Here is a 19,440-nt window from a genome sequence, read left to right on the forward strand (position 1 = left end):
CAATCCCAGCTAACTTCTCCTTAGACTCAAACTCTTTATCTACATCCCCAAACACATCTACCCCGGTTTTCGACTCATTATAAGTTCATCAATTTCGTACTGTACTTAGATTGTTATTTCACAATCATATCGTTGGTGTTACAGTACATGGAAAAATACATGGTTTTCTATTCTTTGAATCCAAAAATAAAACTTTACTGTGTCACACCTAACAGTTCAGAATATGAATTTCATATTATAGTTATATATTTTACCATTGTTAAATATAAATTAGAAGAGTCCTGTGAGTTTTAGAGAATGGGCGGATTATGACTGTCAAAGGGTAGAACACAAACTTGAAAACTGACTTCATGAGAAAGATGCATCATCCCAATATACTAATTAAAGAAAAAGTAAAATATTTTCTAAATAAAAGAAACAAACCGGTGAAATTGAAGCTTGCTGAATTTGTTAGCTTTGGCGGAAGTTGCTGTAGAGATGAAACTGTTACCTTTGGCGGAAAACTTATCTGCGAGGCTTGCAAATGGAGTCCTTAAGTAGCTGCTGCTTGCGAGGTATGGAAGGAGATTGTATATGACGGCGAGCTTTTGGTTTTCAATTTTAACGAAATAGAAACCGAAAGAGAGAAAATTGGATGAGAGCGAAAATTTTGGGGGGAAGGTATTCGCGCTTCAACTGGGATTTCGGGGAAATTTTCTTTACGAGCGTGGACCATCAATTTTTTGTTTGACGGTTATGGACCATCAATTTAATAAAAAGCCCGTCAAATATATTCTTGACTATTAGTACCAGTCAATTCCTATCCGAGCCAGGAGTAAAAAAAATCATGTTTTCACCTAGTGTTATACTCCCCTTAAAAGTTCTTCAAAACTAGAATTTCATCTTCTTTCTATGTTTCCTTTCCTTTCCCTTCTTCCATGTTCCAAAAGCCCGTACTCCCACTATTACTTCTCAAGTTGTCAATAGTGCTTGATGAGGAAGCCTTGGAACGATCGTTAATAACGACTAATGATATCACTTGACCTGAGAAAGAAAGAAAAATTAAAACAACACAACCAAGAAGGCAGACACATCACACATGTTCATTAACGCATATAATGCAAGAAACTCACTCGCTTGTTTGCATTAGATGGGATGGGGTCTCTACCTTCAAGGCTAACCGAATCGACATCATCACACTAAGCTTAGAAACCATACAAAATAAAACTCCCAAAAGCATACGCGTCCACATCCCTCCCCTTACATAACTCTTTTTAAATTAAAAAAGAATAAAGTAAAGACTAAACAGAGAAGGGAACTAGAGGAAAAAGGGGAGGACAACATACCTTAGAAAAAGTTGATATTGATAGAGGTTCAAGATGACCTCTCCATTAGCATTTTCAACTACAAAACTCATATATGGTCCCAACTCCAAATTCTTAAGACGTGACATTGTCCACATTTTCAACGGAGTTTTAATCTGTAACTAACTCAAACTTAATTCCCTATCTAACCTTTGAAGTAAAGTATTTGTGAGGCAAATCAAGGTGACCTTGAATAACAGAATCAAGAAAAAGTTCCTCAACATTTCTACCTAACACCGCTATTATCTAGGTCTTCACTTGCACAGCCACTCTGTTACAAAGTTTGAATTTAGATATATTAGTACTTTCACGAAGAAGCAAGGCTCTATCCACAAATTCATTAAATTAAATCCATTCCATTCCTTTAGGCAATAATCATAATGTGACACAGAAATACAACTGCATTCAGGTGTATCGGAGCAGAAATTGAGATAGGGAGTAGACAACCATAAACATCTAAATCTTTTTGATAAAACGCTTGTTGGAACAACAACTCTCATGTCCATAAAAAATAATATAGATGTAATGGATTAGTGCTTCTGGTAAAGCACTGATCCTATCTTTGTTTATATGATCCTTCATAGTGACTTTCAGGAAGTGATCAAAATCCTAAGACTGATATCTTAATTTAGAGAAAACCTAAGAAAAGATTGTACAACTGGAATTTGAGCCGTTTTCTACTTTTCTTTACGTCAAAGTTATGATTCGTATCTATGTATTGTAAAACCTGGCCCGACCTTTCTCGGATCTTGTAAGCCCAAAGCCCGCCCCATTCTTCCAATAGGTATAACACTAAAGCTCATCTCTTTTATCAACCTTGGCTATACCACTTGGCATGTGCACCTTCGATCACTCCTTCAGGCTTCAGCTCGCCTCTGTTGCGTCCAACTCGTGATATAATGTGTTCATTGACTTCATTCGTCCCAGGAAAGCTACTCTAAAATTAGTTTTTATGAGACATAGTGTTAGTCACTTGTGGGTGTTTGCAGGGACGGCTCTGAGGTTTGGGTGGCCCTAGGCGAGCTCCTAAAAATGGGTCCTCTGTCTTAGGAAAAATAAAAAAGCACGCACACACACGCATTTTTTTTAAAATTATTAATAGTACTAGTGAATGCCCGTTCCAGTCGGCACTCTAGACACATTGCTTTTGAACAACATCCCAAGAGATCATCTCTATGGTAGCATTGGATCGATGATATAACCATTTCCAACAGTTTTATACTTCATAATCATTTCATACGCATACTCAAGTGAGCTTAATTATTGCAATTCTATGCATTTCATTTCTCACAAACCAACTCATTACACATACCCTTACACATTCATTAATTCAATACATATCAGAATGAGAATGATGAAAATAAAGGGAGAGAGTATTCAATTAAGAGCATCATCTTTTTTTTTAAAAATCCAGCAGAGTCTCATTTGTATTTTCAACATTTCAAAAACCTAAATCCTGTCATAACTTGAAAATCAAACAATACAATTCTCATAGATCAACCATACCAAAATATATAACTTCATATTTATACAAAACACAAATTACTTCTAAAACTAAAAGACAACTCATTAAACATTAAAGAAGACTTTGCATAATTTTTCACCTGGGGCTAATTCTAGTAATGAAAGGGAAAAATAAAATAAAATAAAAACTCCACGCCCACTGATCGAGTTCCTCATTTCTCTCATTCTCTCCTCTATGCATATTGTTCACACCATTCTGCTACCATATGGATAAATGCACTATGGAGCAAAGACTACAATCATGTCGCTAAAAAATTATAGCAATTTAACTTGGTACCCGCAAACAAACCACATACACATGATTTTTTTAGACTTGATACATTTAGCATATTGTTTACAAAAGAGATGGTTCTCAAAATAAAATAATCTCTATTTTTATTTTTAAGTATCCACGCTATCATAAAAAAAAAATATCATAAAAACTTACATAGCATATATATGGATACAACATATTCTTTAATTTCTAAACCAATAAAAGTAACATTCTTTAATTTCTCACTCGCTTTTTCTCATTGGTATCGATGTCCTTAGAGAAAAACTTCTGGGTATACGATATTTATGGTACAATTTCTTGCATTAGGTGGAAGAAAAACGGATATTCCTTTTGAAGAAGTACATCTGGACATGGCCACATAGAGTTGTCTATGACTGAAAACCGATGTCCTCAAATCAATGCCAACATATTTCACTGACTGGCCTTGAGACTTATTAATTGTCATGGCATAAGCTAGTCGAACAGGGAATTGTCGCCTTGATAGTTTGGAAGGCAACTCCGAATTTGAAGGAGCCAGAGATATTCTTGGGATGAGTACTGGATTTCCAACTTTCTCTCCAGTCAAAATTTTGGCTTGAAGGACTTTACTCGCACATTGAAGCACCATAAGTCGTGTCCCATTGCAAAGGCCATCTTTAGGTGCTATGTTCCTGAGCAACATTATAGGGCATCCAGGTTTTAACTTGAGATTGAAAGGAGGTAAGCTAGAAAGGTCGAGGGAGTTCAGAAACTCGGTGGGATAGTGAGCCCCACTTGGGTTATCAATATCATCTTCGATGATTTTATCTACAACCAAATACTCGAGCGTTTCACCAGGGAACAAATTCAGTGCAACCTCATTAATTGCACTCACATCATTATTACAGGCAGCAAGAATAGTACGATAAGTTAAGAAAGTTAGAGACGATGTGTCCATAACATCCAATTGGGGATAGACAGAGAATAACTGCATTAGATCTTCGATTAGGAGGCACAACAGATGGAGAAGGAGTAGATCTTCGATTATGAGGCACAACAGATGGAGAAGGAGTAGATCTTCGATTATGAAGCACATCAGATGGAGGAGTAGATCTTCGATTAGGAGGCACATATACCAGATTCGGGGGTGTAGCATATCTTCGATAGGGAGGCACATATATCGGATTGGGAGGCGTAATAGGATGTCGTGCTATGGAATTGATTGTGTGAATTAACGACTCCTTTCCCCTCTATTTCATTTCTCCAGTTTGTGGTAATGAAGTCGTGGCCTAAGATACGCCCGTTAATATGTTAATATAGTTGTACTCGTAAATAACAAACAATCAATATAATGATAGATATGTAACTGGACAAATATATATATGTGTGGGTGTGTGTAAATCTATGTAAAAAAAAAACCAATTTTGTTACTCGGGACTATGTTCAAGTGATATTTAAAAGTGGTTATGACACAAAGTGAAATCACATAATAGTATTTCATACTGTTGCAATTCATTCTTGCACAGCCTGAATTCGCTCTTTCACCAGGCCATGATTGCCTAGGAAAGAAATTATGCAGAAAGTTAAATGGTATCATAACTGAAATGATGGATTAATAAGGGAAGTTCTAAGAACAAAAACGGGTGAAATATTATACCTGGAATATTGGTTTAGGGGAGCTCTAACCAACTTCTGTGAAACTCAAGAGAAGCTCATGAATATCCTCCTGAATAAAAAATGGGATTTTAATATCATCAGATGAGTGATTGTCAGCAAAACCACACCACTACTGTAACACCCGTATTTAAAATACGTATTTATTTATTTATTTATTAATTAATTTAATTATTTATTTAATATTTGATTGGATTGGATTTGGGATACGTGGGCCTGGTTTCTGGGCCCGAGTCTGTGTTGGGCTTGGGTTTCAAACCCAAGTATATAATCACATTGTTCTAGAGAATAGGGTTTTTAGAGAATAAAAAAATAATAAAAATGGAGGAAGAGATAGAAACTCGGTTGCTAGAGCGTTGGAGCGCGACGATTCGGATTAGGAGGGATTCGTCGAGCTGTTAATAAAGGTGAGTAGACAATTTTTATACACCGTATGATTTTCGCAAGTTTAAATATAATACGTAAATTGTCGAATGAATATATATATATATATAATATATATATATATATATATATATATATATATAGTGGGATTTAAATTTTTGGTGACTGTTTCTTCATTGTTGGCCGGTTCTTGATCCTGTGAATCTTAAGTGGACATTGCTAATTGTTGGCATATTGAGTATATCAATAGAATTTTTATTGATCCCTTAGAGTGGTAATTCAATACCGTACTTATATTATTGGGCTTCATACGGATATGGAGTTTGTCTGATTAAATCTGTGTATGATAAGGTCCTAGAATGGTATGATGAAATTAGGCTCTTAAATCCACTGTGTAAGATCCTTAGCGACTAGAACATAAAGTGGGTGCGAGAAAGCTCTCAATATTCAGTTTGCCTTTGATCCTTATCTATTTATGTTTACTTACTTGGTGAGAAACCTAAATATATTTATTTAATCACCTTCAGTTCTCAAAAAGACTTTAGGAGTACCATATGACTATAACTTTAGAAACATTTCGACAGCTTTAGCATACCTGTTAAAGTGGATTGGCCAATAAGTATAGAATGTGGCTGTTAAGAAATCAGAGCACGACTTCTTATTGAATTAATGTGATATTCATTACCTATCCATCGCAAGGGTTGTTGTTTGGTGCTGGAATACTCCTTCCAGAATCGACAGTGAACAACATTGTTTGTTGTGGCTGATCCGGTGGTGGCTGGAGAGGAGGCTGGTGGTAGCTGATGGAGAAGACGACCTGTTGGTCGGTTGGGCTTGGGGCATGGGCCTTAGGTGGTTTAGTTGCTGGGCCGAAATCTAATTTTGTTGGTTGGGCCGGAACTAAGTTATTTTAGTTATGGGCCAGTTTCATTTGTTTTGATTGGGCCCGGTTTTGTTTTAGTTTTGGGCCAGTTCAGTTTAAAATTTTTGGGCCGATTTCTAACATTGCTTGGGGCCAGTCCATAGGACTTAATAGAGATCCAAATGGGTCTTTCAACATTTAGACTTTCGGGTTCTAAGGTTTGGGCTTGGCTAGTTGGGTCCGAACCATGACCTTAGCCTTGAGCCCAGGAACCATGCACCTTTGACCTTAGCCATGAACCATGGCTATGACCCTGAACCTGTCGAACATGGAAACGACAGTTTGACTTTGACCTTTGACCGTTGACTTTTGACTGTTGACCGTGGAATGTTGATTTTTTCTAGATTTTCACATATTTAAGAATATGGAAAAATATAGTAATAAAATATTGTCGAAAATTATATATCGCTGTTTGTCATTATCTAATTAAGATTTGACGTGAGTAGTGTGTAAAACATATATATATTGGGCTTTGATTGTGGACTGTTGACGGTTTAATTGTGTTACGTTTTTATATATTAAATTGTATGGACAAATCAAATGCTAAAATGCTGTGGAAGCTTGTATGAATTTGGTTGTCATTATCTAATTAATATTTGACGTTGATATTGTGATATTATATAATATATTGGGATATATATATTAAAGGCAATAGTTTTGGAGAAATAAATGTATAGACACTCTATTATTTTATTTATGAGGTAGTATAGTATGTGTGGATATTTTCCCACGGGATTATGGCTTAGTGCAATAATATATTGGCACGTGAAAGAATGAAAGTGGTTATGAGATATAATTGAGATATTTCTAAATATTGTGGCTTAATGCAATAATGTATTTGACATGCACGTGATATAGTGGAATTATTATGAGTCATAAATGGATGACACTTGAATAAATTACGTAACGAAAATCCTAGAACCTAGCTACCACAACTTATGTGATTTGTCCCTTCTGGCGTTTTAGTGAATCTGAATGGCCTTCGGGCGTAAGTAATGTGATTGGCCCTTCTGGCGTTTCAGTGAATCTGAATGGCCTTCGGGCGTAACTAATGTGATTGGCCCTTCTAGCATTTCAGTGAATCTAAATGGAGTTCGGGCGTAAGTAATGTGATTGGCCCTTCTGGCGTTTCAGTGAATCTGAATGGCCCTTCTGGCGTAGCCGAATAGTGGCTTGATTATTCCGTTCGCAAAATAGAACGAGACGCGCGATATTTTATGCCGAATAGTGGCAGTACTTACATAATGGCTTCCGTGTGAGGGTTACCTGGTGTGCGGCATCCCGCTTAAGGTAGTTACACACGGAGTGGTTCATTATGTAAGGGGAGGCATGTGGATGTACATGTTCGGCGTTGAGAAGCGATTGTGGTAGTCAGGGAAACTAGGTAAGACATAGATACGACGTGATTTTAGGGACACGCAAAGAAAGTCTTAAATAATATAATTATGGTAATATGTGGGTTATTGATGTATCTTTAGATAGATGATTGTATATGGTTTTGCAGAAGTGTGGGTCAAACTAATTACTTGGGCAGAGACGACCCACTTTGTAATTGAGCATGAAATGCGGTACGTATATAATATGCTTGGTTGGTTATTTGTTAGATGTTAGAACCTAAGGCGCCTCGATGGAGGAACTACATGCCTTATTCATTATGCGTATAGTTTGTTGTAATAGTTGTTAGAAGTTAAGGCGCCTCAGTGGAGGAACTACCTGCCTTACCTATTGTAGTTAAGAATGTCGTATTAGTTGTTGGGAGTTAAGGCGCCTCGGTGGAGGAACTAACTGTCTTATGGGTTGTGTTTGTATATGTATAAATATGTGTTGTATTTTAGAGCTACTCACACCAGCATTTTATAATGCTGGCCCGATTTGCATGTTTGCTTATTGGGTGTGTTAATTAAATGAACATAGTTGATAAGTCTTGACAAGTTTAGTGTTGAAGAAGATTGGTTGCTGCTTGTGGTTTGCGTTAGCGTCACATTTCAAGATAGGCCTTGTTTTCCTTTGAGGTGATATAGATTTTCAGTTGAGATAAGGTTATTTGCATTTTCATTTGTGAAGTTTTGTAATGAATATGACTTTTGTTTAAGTTAAAATTTTATTGGTTTTTAATTATCTGCATATTTAAACTGTTTATGGGTTTTTGGAAGTTGAGAGTGCGTCACACCTCGGAGATCGAAGAGTTGGGAACAAATATTGTTTTTCCGAATTCTGTCGAAATTCGGGTGTGACAACTACAGTCCTTATTGTAAGCTATTGACTCAAATCCTCTCACTTGGAAGTAAAAAATAAAATTCAAATACTACCTAAAATAACATGAAGTAAAACAGTTTGCCAAATATCTAACGAAAGCAACACCAATATCATACAATACATCATACAATATAAAACAGTCGTAAATAGGAAAATGGTATATGGAGGTTGCAAAGCTGTCGTGAGAAGAAAAGTGATGGAAGGAGTACTCGGTTAAAGCTTTCCTGTTTCGTTGTTGCTAAGGACATGAATGAAAATAAACTCAGATAGTGCAAGTCTACAGGAATCACATACGTAACTTCCCACCATTCACTTAACTCAAGTCTACATTATCAATCGTATCATCATCCTAACCACAGGATTTTACACATTATGTAAATCAACAACATTTACAAAACCGAATTTATATTTTCATTCACCATCTCAAGATTGTTAGTAGTAAAAGTAATGGTAGATATTGAGAAGAAGCGTACCCGAAAAGTTCGTTTAACAAATCAAGTTTGCACCTATAGATTTGATGTCATCCTACTGATTCCCAAACACCAAACTCAAGTCCCATCATAATTAATTTGGTTACACATCAAAACCAGGGAGCTCCTCGACTCTCTGTTGAGAGTATTAGTACCAGTCAACAAAGGACCCATCATACATATAGAGAAACAATTAAAAACAACGTAGAATTAAAGGACAACACCCTCACACACACAAAAATACCAATACACCAACAATGAAGTAATGGACGGCTACCACCATTAAAAGTTGGCAACTTTAAACGAAATATTTAGACAACAACAACGATGATAATTGAACAACGAAATTTAGACAACAACGATGATAATTGAACAACGAAAAAAAAAATCACAACTTTAATTGAGACGGAGATAAAAAGAACCTTTAAGAGATGCAAATCAACTGAAACTGTAGAAAGGAGGAACTTTGTTGGAGTACCAATGTTTTTCAGCTGCGGTAGAGAAAGAGATGTATTGTCTACGAAATACGAATCAAGCCTTTTTTGCTGCACTCAACAGCCGTTGTATTGTCTACGAACTTTGTTGAGTTTTTCGAAGGGTTTTTCGAAGGTTTGGGTTTCTAATTTCGCAAGTGGTCCGCACACAACAGCCGTTAGATTTTCCTAAAATAGATATGGACCGTCCTTTGTTTGTAATTCTGTCCTGTAGTGCTAAAAAAAAACCTTAGCTTATTATATAGATACTGCATTGCAGTGGGGGCGTGAACAGAGCAATGCATTTCGTGATCATAGCCAATCCGTTTAGTCTTTCTTGTGACATGCTTGACCAAAGGTAAAACTTGATTGTCTAACATATTATATATTCAAACTCATAATTCATAAACAAAAGAAATTTTAAATTGAAATAATAGAATAAGCAATTCAAATAATTTTAGCATTGAGAGTTTGAGACCTCATACATTTGTTAGAAGAACTTTCAAGTTTTGTAGGAAAAAGTCAAAAAGAGAAGAAATCCGGCATCCGCTAATTCGCTAAAATAGTCTGAAATCCGGCATCCTCATATCTTATGTAAGTTTCGTTTCTTTTGTTTAGTGCAGTTAGGCTTTTGAGTTTTGACTAAATGGGCCTAGCCAAACAGCCAAACTAAAAAAGAAAAAAATGAATATGGACGTGGGTCAGTGGGTGTGCACTTGTGTAGCAGCTGGAGGCCCTAAATATTAGCAATCAAATGGGAGCCCTAGGCTGTGGCTGCCTACCCTTTAGAGCTAGCCCTAGGTGTTTGGTTCTCATTTTTTCTTAAAAAATATTTTTATGAAAAAATATTTATTCTAAAAACAGTTTTTCAATAAATATGTTTGGTTGTGATTTTTCTTAAAAACTATTTTATCAAATCAGATTTCGTATTATGTTTCTCGATACATTTTGGCATATCGTGGCATAAATCACTAAAGTTTAAAACATCCGGAGAGTTCATTTGCCTTTAGCACCCAAAGTGTTTCCTTCAAAGAAAAATAGTTTTTTAACTTAAAAACAAATTTTACCTAATTATCATAAAACAAGTTTTTGGGACTAAAAAGTATTTTTTTGGATGAAAAACTATTTTTTTTTTAAATAGAAACCAAACACATTTATTTTTTCAAAAAATATTTTTTCACTAATAAACATTTTTTGGCAATAAATAAATAGGATCCAAACACCCCGTCTAGAGCTTGTGTTTCTTATGGTGGAATTACTTTTTAAATGGTATAGACCAAATTTTACTAAGTAGCCCAATTATCAATTTGTTTAGTAAACCATAGTGATAAAACCTTACAAAAATAGTCCAATCATCAGTGTTATTAACATTAGTTGCACGACTTAAAGTCCATATTAACGACCAGATACAATGTGTACCCAAGGAGTTGGTGGTGATTATGTAAAAACGTCCCCATATTTTGGCAGTTTGGCTGCTACTTGATCACAAGCACCATTATCAGCCTTGATCCTTCGTAAAGAGGTCATCAGTCATCACTGACATGAACAGGGCAGGGCAGGTTTCTTTGGTTCGAAGTGCACAAACCAAAGGTTGAGGGTTAACTAGTCCTTAAGGACTTCAGGTCTATGCAATTATCTGCACCCTGGTGGAAGTACGTAAGAATAGGAAGAGAGTACACATGATGAAAGAGTAATGACAATAATCTTCATGATCTACTTTTGCAAAGAAGTTTGTTGTTCTCATAAATATAGGAGTGGCTATGAGCCTATGAAACCTTTGTCAGCTCCCCATAGCTAACAGAAAAGTGGGTACTTCCTCAACCATAAGCCCGATGAAATAATCCTAGCCTAGGTGGTCCTGGTGTAGTTCAGAAGAGTAGAGAGGACAAAAAAAGCCTCCGGCTAAGACAATTTTCCAGCGCTGGGCTGGGATCAAGAGCTGATTTTAGGGAATGGTTCCAGATTTTAGTTAAATCTAAATCTCAGGTTGCATAAGGATTTAATATTTGTATATTTCCTAGTAAATGTTATAAGCTAGATTGCTGCCTTATATCCTCAATGTAAAGACAAGTGAATCTTGCAGCAGATTTGGCAGCTCAAGAAGGATCAAGATGAAATGATAACAGTATATAATTCTATGAAAGTGGCCTACTTCCACTGGCTGAAGCGAGAATACATATGCACTGGTATGCTAGAAATGTCTGAGCAAGGAGGAGTGTCTTCACCAATTTGCCTCTCGTATACTATACTCAGTCCATTATAGATGTGAGCTTTCACATAGTCAACTCTTATGCTCTCTTTTTTTTTTTGCAGGAAAGGCGAGCATTTTATAAAAAATTTATAAGGAAAAATACAAGGAAGTAAAAGAAGGAAAACAGAAACATAAAGGGTGGAGCACAACTCCTTACATCTTAGATTCGACTCACATTGTAATGTTCTAGTCAAATCTATAATAGGTTCTATATGGCCATTCCGTGGAGGTTATAAAGTGTGGTCTGAAGGATGTTCACTCAGATGCTCCTTCCATCAAATTTGCGGCATGCTTTGTGGCCATGTCTGCTGCAAAGTTAGCTTCTCTCCATGTGTGAGTGAGCCTCCATTCTATACCATGAGAGCTAGCTTGATACCATCTTCCTCTGTACTGCCAAGGCACATCCTTCTTGTTGATCCTTGTACAACTGTTTTTGAATCCGATTCAATCCAAATTGTACTCCAGTTGTTGTTCGTTGCTACTTCCATGGCTAGTGCAACCGCATGGCATTCTGCCTCATAATTAGTGACTTGACCTAGCCCTTGCGCCATTACACCCACCACTTTCGCTTCAAAATCCCCACAGACCAGACCAGCACCTCCATTTCCGGGGTTGCCCATGCTAGAACCATCGCAATTAATTTTGATTTCGTTATGCCTCGGAGGGATCCAAGCTAGCTCTCTGATTCTATAATTAACCCAGAGCGACAAGTGATGCCAAAGATGTGGAGAACTGCTTGCTCAGCAACCAAACTATAGTTTCCACCTTGCATCAAGTCCCTCATCACTCTCATGTCACACATAACAGCCTTTCTGAGTTTATGCGTGTCGACGCTTTTGTTCTCATGCTCTACTAAGTAGGATGGGAGGAAAGCAAAATAAATAAAAACAAAAAGGAAGCATAAATACTTAGAGAAACAGAAGAGTGCTTATGAACCTCATATACATTGGACATTGGTGCTCATCGATTGTATATGTCCATCCCTAATAAGGAAAGGAAATTCCATATTACAATTGGGTAATGCCTTCGATCTTGACATGGCAGAAATCCTCCACTTTGTTGGTGATCAAGCTTCTTCTCCTTCATTGAAATGATATTTTGATACTTGAAGAGGCCCGAGGTAAAGATAACAACTTCACATTGAATTTTGTTAGCCGCTCTTTGTCGTCCATTGAGCATGTCCTAGTTGTCTTGATAATTACTTCCTTCAAAACTATGGCTCTTTCAAGCAGAAGTTTTGCGAACTTCAGTTCAAGCTCAGCCCCATGGGATTCCCAGATCTCAATGGTTTTTAGACCAGGAAACCTTGTCTGGATAGGCATATGTGCTTCCCACTGTTCTACCTCATCAATTGAACCTAAGGACCATTTTTCCTATCAAACAGAAAAAATACATAAACTGCTTGCAAACAAATGCTTATAAACTATAAACTAGATCAACTACATGCAGTGAGGTGTGAGAGGAGAGATGGTGAAGAGAAGAAGAAAAGAGAAGATGAGAGAAAAGAGAGAGAAAGCTGGACAGAAACACAGACAGAAAATGACCAAACCACATTTGGGCCCCCAACCCCCCCTCAAGGCCTCAACGCAAGAGTTTCGCTCCGCTCACGGATTAAGAATATGCAGAGAGAACTAAATAATTCAAGCTGCTTAATAACTGATTTTACTTTCATATTTTACTGGTAAACTGCTGAATGATAGATGAACACAACAACTCAGCAGGAGGCAACCAAAAGCAATTTAAGCCCATATTGGTTGAAATAATTGTAAACTAAAGGCTTCAAAAACAATAAACTAAAGTGTTAGTTTATTACCTTATATCCTTTCCAAATGAGAGTTTCTATAGATGGCAATCGCTCAAAGAACTTTACCAAATCATCGACATGAACACTGCTAGGAAAATTAAGCAGCAACACTCGCCTTAAATTACGAAAATCGGGAAACATTGCAAATATGTCTTGATATCCTGTGAAGATCTTAACACATAAAAGGGGATAAAACAGGGAGGTTAGTAAGCAAGAAACAGATAACAAATAGCTTACCAAACCATTAAAGTGCATGAACTTACAGATAACAATCATAACTAACAAGCTTTTAAAAAGACATTTTACTAGCCAGAAACACGCTGGTAAAATTATAATTTTTTAAATGGTAAAATATTACTTCATGGAAATGTAAAAGAATTATAAATGGATTAAATGCAAATACCAGTGTAAAAATTAGAGGATTCCATCTACCAACAAAGTACATATAACATCAAGTCACTAATTAAATGAAGTCCTTGAAAATTTTCTTGTAAGGAAAACTATACAACACCACGTTGCCCACTAAAATGTTAAAAAAGCATACTCCTTCATTGTGAACTCCTTATTGTCCTAAACCCGTTGTCCTCTATCAAGCTCCCGAAAGTTCTAACCCGCTTGATAAATGGTAGTGATAATTGATAAAAGACTCGTAGGAACTAATATTCCAATAGTTAGAGTTTAGAGTCTTTAGACCCCTTCTTAAAATCATAATACACACAACTCCATTCCCTCTCTATCCATATGCTCCACTACTATCCTTGTCTTTTGGTTATATGCCAAACTATACATGTCACTAAAATGCACCTTTAGTGATACTGCGATACCTTCTTAAAATCACCATCCACCCAACCAAATTGAAAACAAAACCATCCTCCACATGCATGACAAGATTCTATCATACCATTCCTTTTTAAGTCACATATAATATTTCCACAAGCACGTATTTGAAGATCCATTCCGTCAGGCAAAAAAATTTTACAGCACCAACACCCCTCGCGCACACATAGACACACACACACATCTCAAAAGACATCTGGTCAGTCTTGAGCACCTTATATAGTGTCTTGCACAGCTTATATAGTGTTATATATAACTGTAAATTAAAAAGTTAATAAACGTAAATTAAAAAGTTGTTCAAGACACTATATAAGCTGCTGCCCCACGAACACGTCCGTTAATGGACTAGTCCGTTTAAAGAAAGCCTGATAGAGCTGTGCATTTCTTATGCTCACATTGCCTCCATATCCATGAGTTCCAAAATGGATTAAGGGCTGCTTTTTTGTGGGGCCTTGGATTATTATCCTCACAAAAAGTTATCTTATTTAAATGTGCCCAATCTAATATAAACTTGTGTCCTATTTTGAACTTTTATCTAACGGTCCACTACTTTAAGATTTTATAACAATTTTTCATACGATTAGACTTCTTCGAATGAACATATTCTTTTTGTGGGCATGTTGTCCACGGTGAGGAGATCATACCCACAAAAATCAGCTTTAAACTCATCTTACACGACCACTTTTCTCAGATGCATGTACATACACTATGGGCATAAGAAGATGAGACTTTAGAGCGGTCGTCAATGGCGAGAGTGAGACTGCTTCACGAGAGGAAAAAAAAAAGAACAATAAAGAGAGACAATAAAAAGGAGACATGTCTGTTAATACGTCTAATACTTTAATGTAAGAAACTTACTTGGCTTGTTGGATGCAACATGTTATAGATTCGTGATTGTTTCTCCTACCTTCAAGGTTCACCGAATCAACGTCACCACTCAGTTTATACTAGATGCTAGATGAAACAATCTATGTTCTGGGAAAAATACTTTGGAGAATAAGTTGAGAAGAATACAAGATTATATAAATAACATTATACAAACAATAATTTAAGAACATAGGGGAGCACAACATACCTGAACAGATAAAGTTGATATGGATAGAGCTTTCACACTGTAAATCCCACTCAGAACTTTAATCAAACAGTGAGCAAACTTCTTCCTCTCCACCCCGTATTTGCTACCCTCTTCAGCATAGGTATATAAACCAATGCGTGCATCATCAAGAGACAAAAGACCCTCTAAACAGTAATCTATGTATTCATACACTGTACATCTGAGTAAATTAAGATTTGAAGTACATGCTTTTAACGTGCAAGGTTTATCTATATCACAATACAAACTACGCAATTCCAACCTCTTGAGTATAAGAGCTAATACAGTGAGATTTCTGAGATGGTTGAGACTACACTTACGCATCTTCAAAATTTCCAAAACAGGGCAATTCAACCTAAGCTCCTCATTGGCATTTCCAACTGTAAATTTGACAGAGACCAGCTCCAAATTCTTAAGACGCGCAACTATCCAAGTTGAAAATGGAAAGTTTATCTGGCGGTATGACAACCTTAATTCTCTAACCTTTAGAGTAAAAGATTTATGAGACAAATCAAGGGAATCATGACCAAAAGTATCAATATAAAGTTCCTCATCATTTCGTCCTAACGTAGCAATTAGCCACATCTTAACATGAGTTGCCTCCAAATCCAAATTATAATAAATTTTGAATTTAGAAATATTAGAACTTCCATGAAGAAGCAAAACCCTATCCACAAAATCAACAAAGTGATGCCATTCTTTAATGCAATAAGTGCAACGATAGAAAGCAGGACACTGACACTCGCGTGACTCGGAGCCAAAGTTGAGATAGGGAGTAGACAGCCATAAATATCTAAATCTTTTTGATAAAAGGCTTGTTTGTACAACATCTCTCATATCCATAAAGAAGAAGACGTAATGGAATAGTGCTTCAGGTAAAACACTGATTCTATCTTTGTTTCTACACTCCTTCATGATGAGATTCCTTAACCTGAAATCTTAATATATAGAAACAACCAGCCAGTCACAAACAAGAGTTGCTAACAACTTCAACTCGAGTCCGTTATCACTTACAGCAATTAGCAGTTCATGCCTTTCTTTTCAAGCCACAACAAGGTGCGGACGAACAAAGTTCAACCCTGCAAACACATTCAAACATTCAGAAAATTTTGATGACTAGACCATGAGTAAGAACTTCTAGTTAATGGATTTTCAAAATAACTCCGATTGCATTTAACAGGCCACAAAATAAACAGTAATATTAAACAAAACATTGCTAAGTTGGAGATTTTATATTAATGCAACTTCAAACTTTAAACATGTATACTCCCGTTTCTTAAGTAATTTTTTTTTCCACTATTGTATGTACCATTGTTCAGGATATCTATTATTCTTACTTAGCATTGATTTGAACCAAATTGTTCTTATATAGGGTAGGGTAATGCATGCATATCCTACGACTCCGTTTTGAAATATTACTACCTGCCTTCATATTCTAAAATTCTTGCAAGAAAAAAACAAAATATATTACTTGATTTCCTACTGTTCAAATTTCCTACGACTTTTAGCATAGAAAAACTAAAAACCAAGCACTTATTTTTTGGTATACCGACCGATTCAGGGAAGTGAGCGCATCTGATAGAGAGGAGATACCGGTAATTTTTCTATATTTTTTGGTAACAGCCAAAATAGTTGAATTGTATATGCGCGATTACCGTCAAATAAAATATAACATCAAGAAATTGGGCCTTGCCCAATTTTCCATTCAAAACAATTCTAGAGGACAGAGTTTTTTTATAATCACTCACAAGGACAAATTTCAAAAATAATCCTGAAAACCAATTTTCTTGTGAAAATAATCCTCAAGGACAAATGATCCGGATTTAAAATAAATATTTTCCGATTTTACCATTTCTGTCATTTTACTATGAACAATGAGTATTCATACCTTCTGCTAGTGTATGAAAAATGATTGTTCATATCCAAATAGGTGAATGTACCTTACATAATATATTGATGTATGAATAATGATTATTCATAACTTATGTTGATGTATAAACAGTGATTGTTCATACTCCAATAGGTGTTCTTACAGATCATACATTATGTTAAGGTATGAACATTGATTGTTCATACTCCAAATAGATATCAACAATAAGAACAATCATTGTTCATACTTTATGAACAATAATTGTTCATACTCCAATAAGTGTTCTTATTGATCATACATTATATTGAAGTATGAACATTGATTGTTCATACCCCAAATCAGTATGAACAATAATTATTTTTCATATATGAACAATTATTGTTCATACCCCAAATATTGTTCATACTCCAATAAGTGTTCTTATTGATCATACATTATGTTTAGGTAATTGTTCATACCCCAAATAGGTATGAACAATGATTCATAGCTTATGTTGAGGTATAAACAATAATTATTCATACTCTAATAGGTGTTTTTACTGATCATACATTATGTTGAGGTATGAACAGTGATTGTTCATACCCCAAATAGGTATGAACAATTATTGTTCATACTATATACACTGGGTCATTTTGGTTGGGCCGGGCAGTTTATTATTTCATACCAGGGGTATACTTGACATTTCATCTACCCGAGCTATTTTTAATTTCGCATCAAGGGCATACTTGACCTTTCATCTACCCGGTCCTTATGAGTGATTACAAAAAAAAAGTGTCCTCTCGAGTTACTTTTCCCCCCGATTTGTTCTCTAGAGTTACTCTCTGATATAACATTGGGTATTTAAGCTTAAGACCAAAGCCCACCATATGCCCAAATTCAGTCAGTTTAAAATATTGACAGAGACAATGTTCTAAAAAACGCTAGGCGGTAGTCGGACGGTAGGGGAGCGCTAGGCGGTAGTCGGACGGTAGGGGAGCGCTAGGTGCTCAAGACCAAAGCCCACCATATATATATTGTATAATTATTGAAATATATATGTATAATTTTTTTTTCTCTGGATAGAACATGTTATTTGATACGTGGCAAGACTTAGCTTGATATCAAAGTTGTTGGAATTGAAAAGGCGAAACGAAATGGAAAAATGGGTCACCGAATTTCTTCTTTCTTTCATCTGTTTCTCTTGGTTGAAGTGATTGTTTTTATGTAATTGTATTGTATTGTAAACTGCATGAATTGATTGCAATGGGCTGAACTACTTTTAATGAAATCAATATTTTCCTTTTGCCAATTGAATTCCACATGAATGCCTCGTCTGTATTCACAAAACACACACTAACTCCCACTGAAATACATAGAGTCTAGCTGGTGAGTGAGAGAGAGCAGGAGAGGACGAGAGGTTTGTTGAAGAAGAGATTGGGCAGAACCGTTGAGCCCTATTGTTGGTGAGTGAGAAGGAGGCAAATGCCTGTTTGTTTCTAAGCCCTATTGGGCTTTTTAAATTTAATTGGGCTTGTAACAAATTAGGCCAAAAAAACAAACTGGACCTTCTAAACCATCCAGCCCTGCCTAGGCCGATTAATCCGCCGCCTAGGCCCAATTAAACGGTCCGTTTTATCAACTGATTAGAATGAAATACAGTACGGCTAGGCACCGCCTAGACGGCCACCTACGCCATTTTTTAGAACACTGGACAGGGACTACTCGTGTCTGTGTGCGTTTGTTTGGTGCTATTAAGAAAGCGGATCAAGAATGGAATGACATTTGAACTTCAAGCTTTGTTCTGAGTTGACACTTCACTCTTCAGAATCAGTGTATATGTCAATGTGAGAAATATTAAACCCCAAATCGACATGTTTGTAACAACGGCAATTAGCAAATCATAAGCTTTTCATTGATTATGAAACTAGATTTTAAGTCTGCTAGAAGCCTAGACCAAGAATCTCTAGTTCAATAGCTAAAATGCTTCAGAATTCTTATAGTAGCCATATTTATGACCAGTGACATCACATGCATAAGAGGTCTAAAACATTAACAATAGTATGGGATGGGAGCACGGGAACTTAACTCAAAAGGGTAGAGAGAGACAAGTGGATAACTTTGGACCATGAGATGGAAAAGAAGGATCAAAGGTTAGGAAAAGATTTAGGGAAAGGTATAAAGCCCATAAAAAATATGGTTGGAAAGAGAGGAGAAAAAAGATGAGGCTATTCCACAAACAAGAAAATGAGAGATGGAGAGAGGAGAAAAGAAGAACTACAGAGCAACTTGATCCCCCAGTAAGGAGGTAAGTAGGCAACCCACATAGGT

The 19,440-nt window shown here is 36.3% G+C and overlaps 1 protein-coding gene across 4 annotated transcripts; it reads right to left on the reverse strand.

Annotated features, from left to right (window-relative positions):
- Positions 1 to 12,423: 12,423 nt before the first annotated feature.
- LOC147481940 (F-box/LRR-repeat protein At3g58900-like) lies at positions 12,424 to 17,049 on the reverse strand. Of its 4 annotated transcripts, XM_086580440.1 has the most exons (5): positions 16,817 to 17,015; positions 16,278 to 16,342; positions 15,246 to 16,201; positions 13,343 to 13,504; positions 12,424 to 12,902 (listed from the first exon to the last, which is right to left on the reverse strand). In XM_086580440.1, exons 3-5 carry the CDS (start codon positions 16,176 to 16,178, stop codon positions 12,612 to 12,614), a joined length of 1,386 nt encoding a protein of 461 aa, XP_086436566.1. In that variant the 5' UTR covers positions 16,179 to 16,201; positions 16,278 to 16,342; positions 16,817 to 17,015; the 3' UTR covers positions 12,424 to 12,611. The 4 variants fall into 4 exon arrangements, with proteins under 4 accessions (XP_086436566.1, XP_086436565.1, XP_086436564.1 ...); XM_086580439.1 differs by having other exon boundaries at positions 15,246 to 16,342; positions 16,919 to 17,049; XM_086580438.1 differs by having other exon boundaries at positions 15,246 to 16,342; positions 16,817 to 17,014.
- Positions 17,050 to 19,440: the final 2,391 nt, after the last annotated feature.

This window comes from Coptis chinensis, chromosome 8 (genome assembly GCF_015680905.1).
Source record: "Coptis chinensis isolate HL-2020 chromosome 8, ASM1568090v1, whole genome shotgun sequence".
In the NCBI taxonomy this organism is placed as follows: Eukaryota; Viridiplantae; Streptophyta; class Magnoliopsida; order Ranunculales; family Ranunculaceae; genus Coptis; species Coptis chinensis.

Coding starts and splice junctions, on each gene's coding strand:
- LOC147481940 (XM_086580439.1), bottom strand. CDS start 16,178: ATGAAGGAGTGTAGAAACAAAGATAGAATCAGTGTTTTACCTGAAGCA. Junction 13,505..15,245: donor TATCAACTTTATCTGTTCAG/GTATGTTGTGCT, acceptor TTATGTGTTAAG/ATCTTCACAGGATATCAAGA. Junction 12,903..13,342: donor TCATTTGGAAAGGATATAAG/GTAATAAACTAA, acceptor TCTGTTTGATAG/GAAAAATGGTCCTTAGGTTC.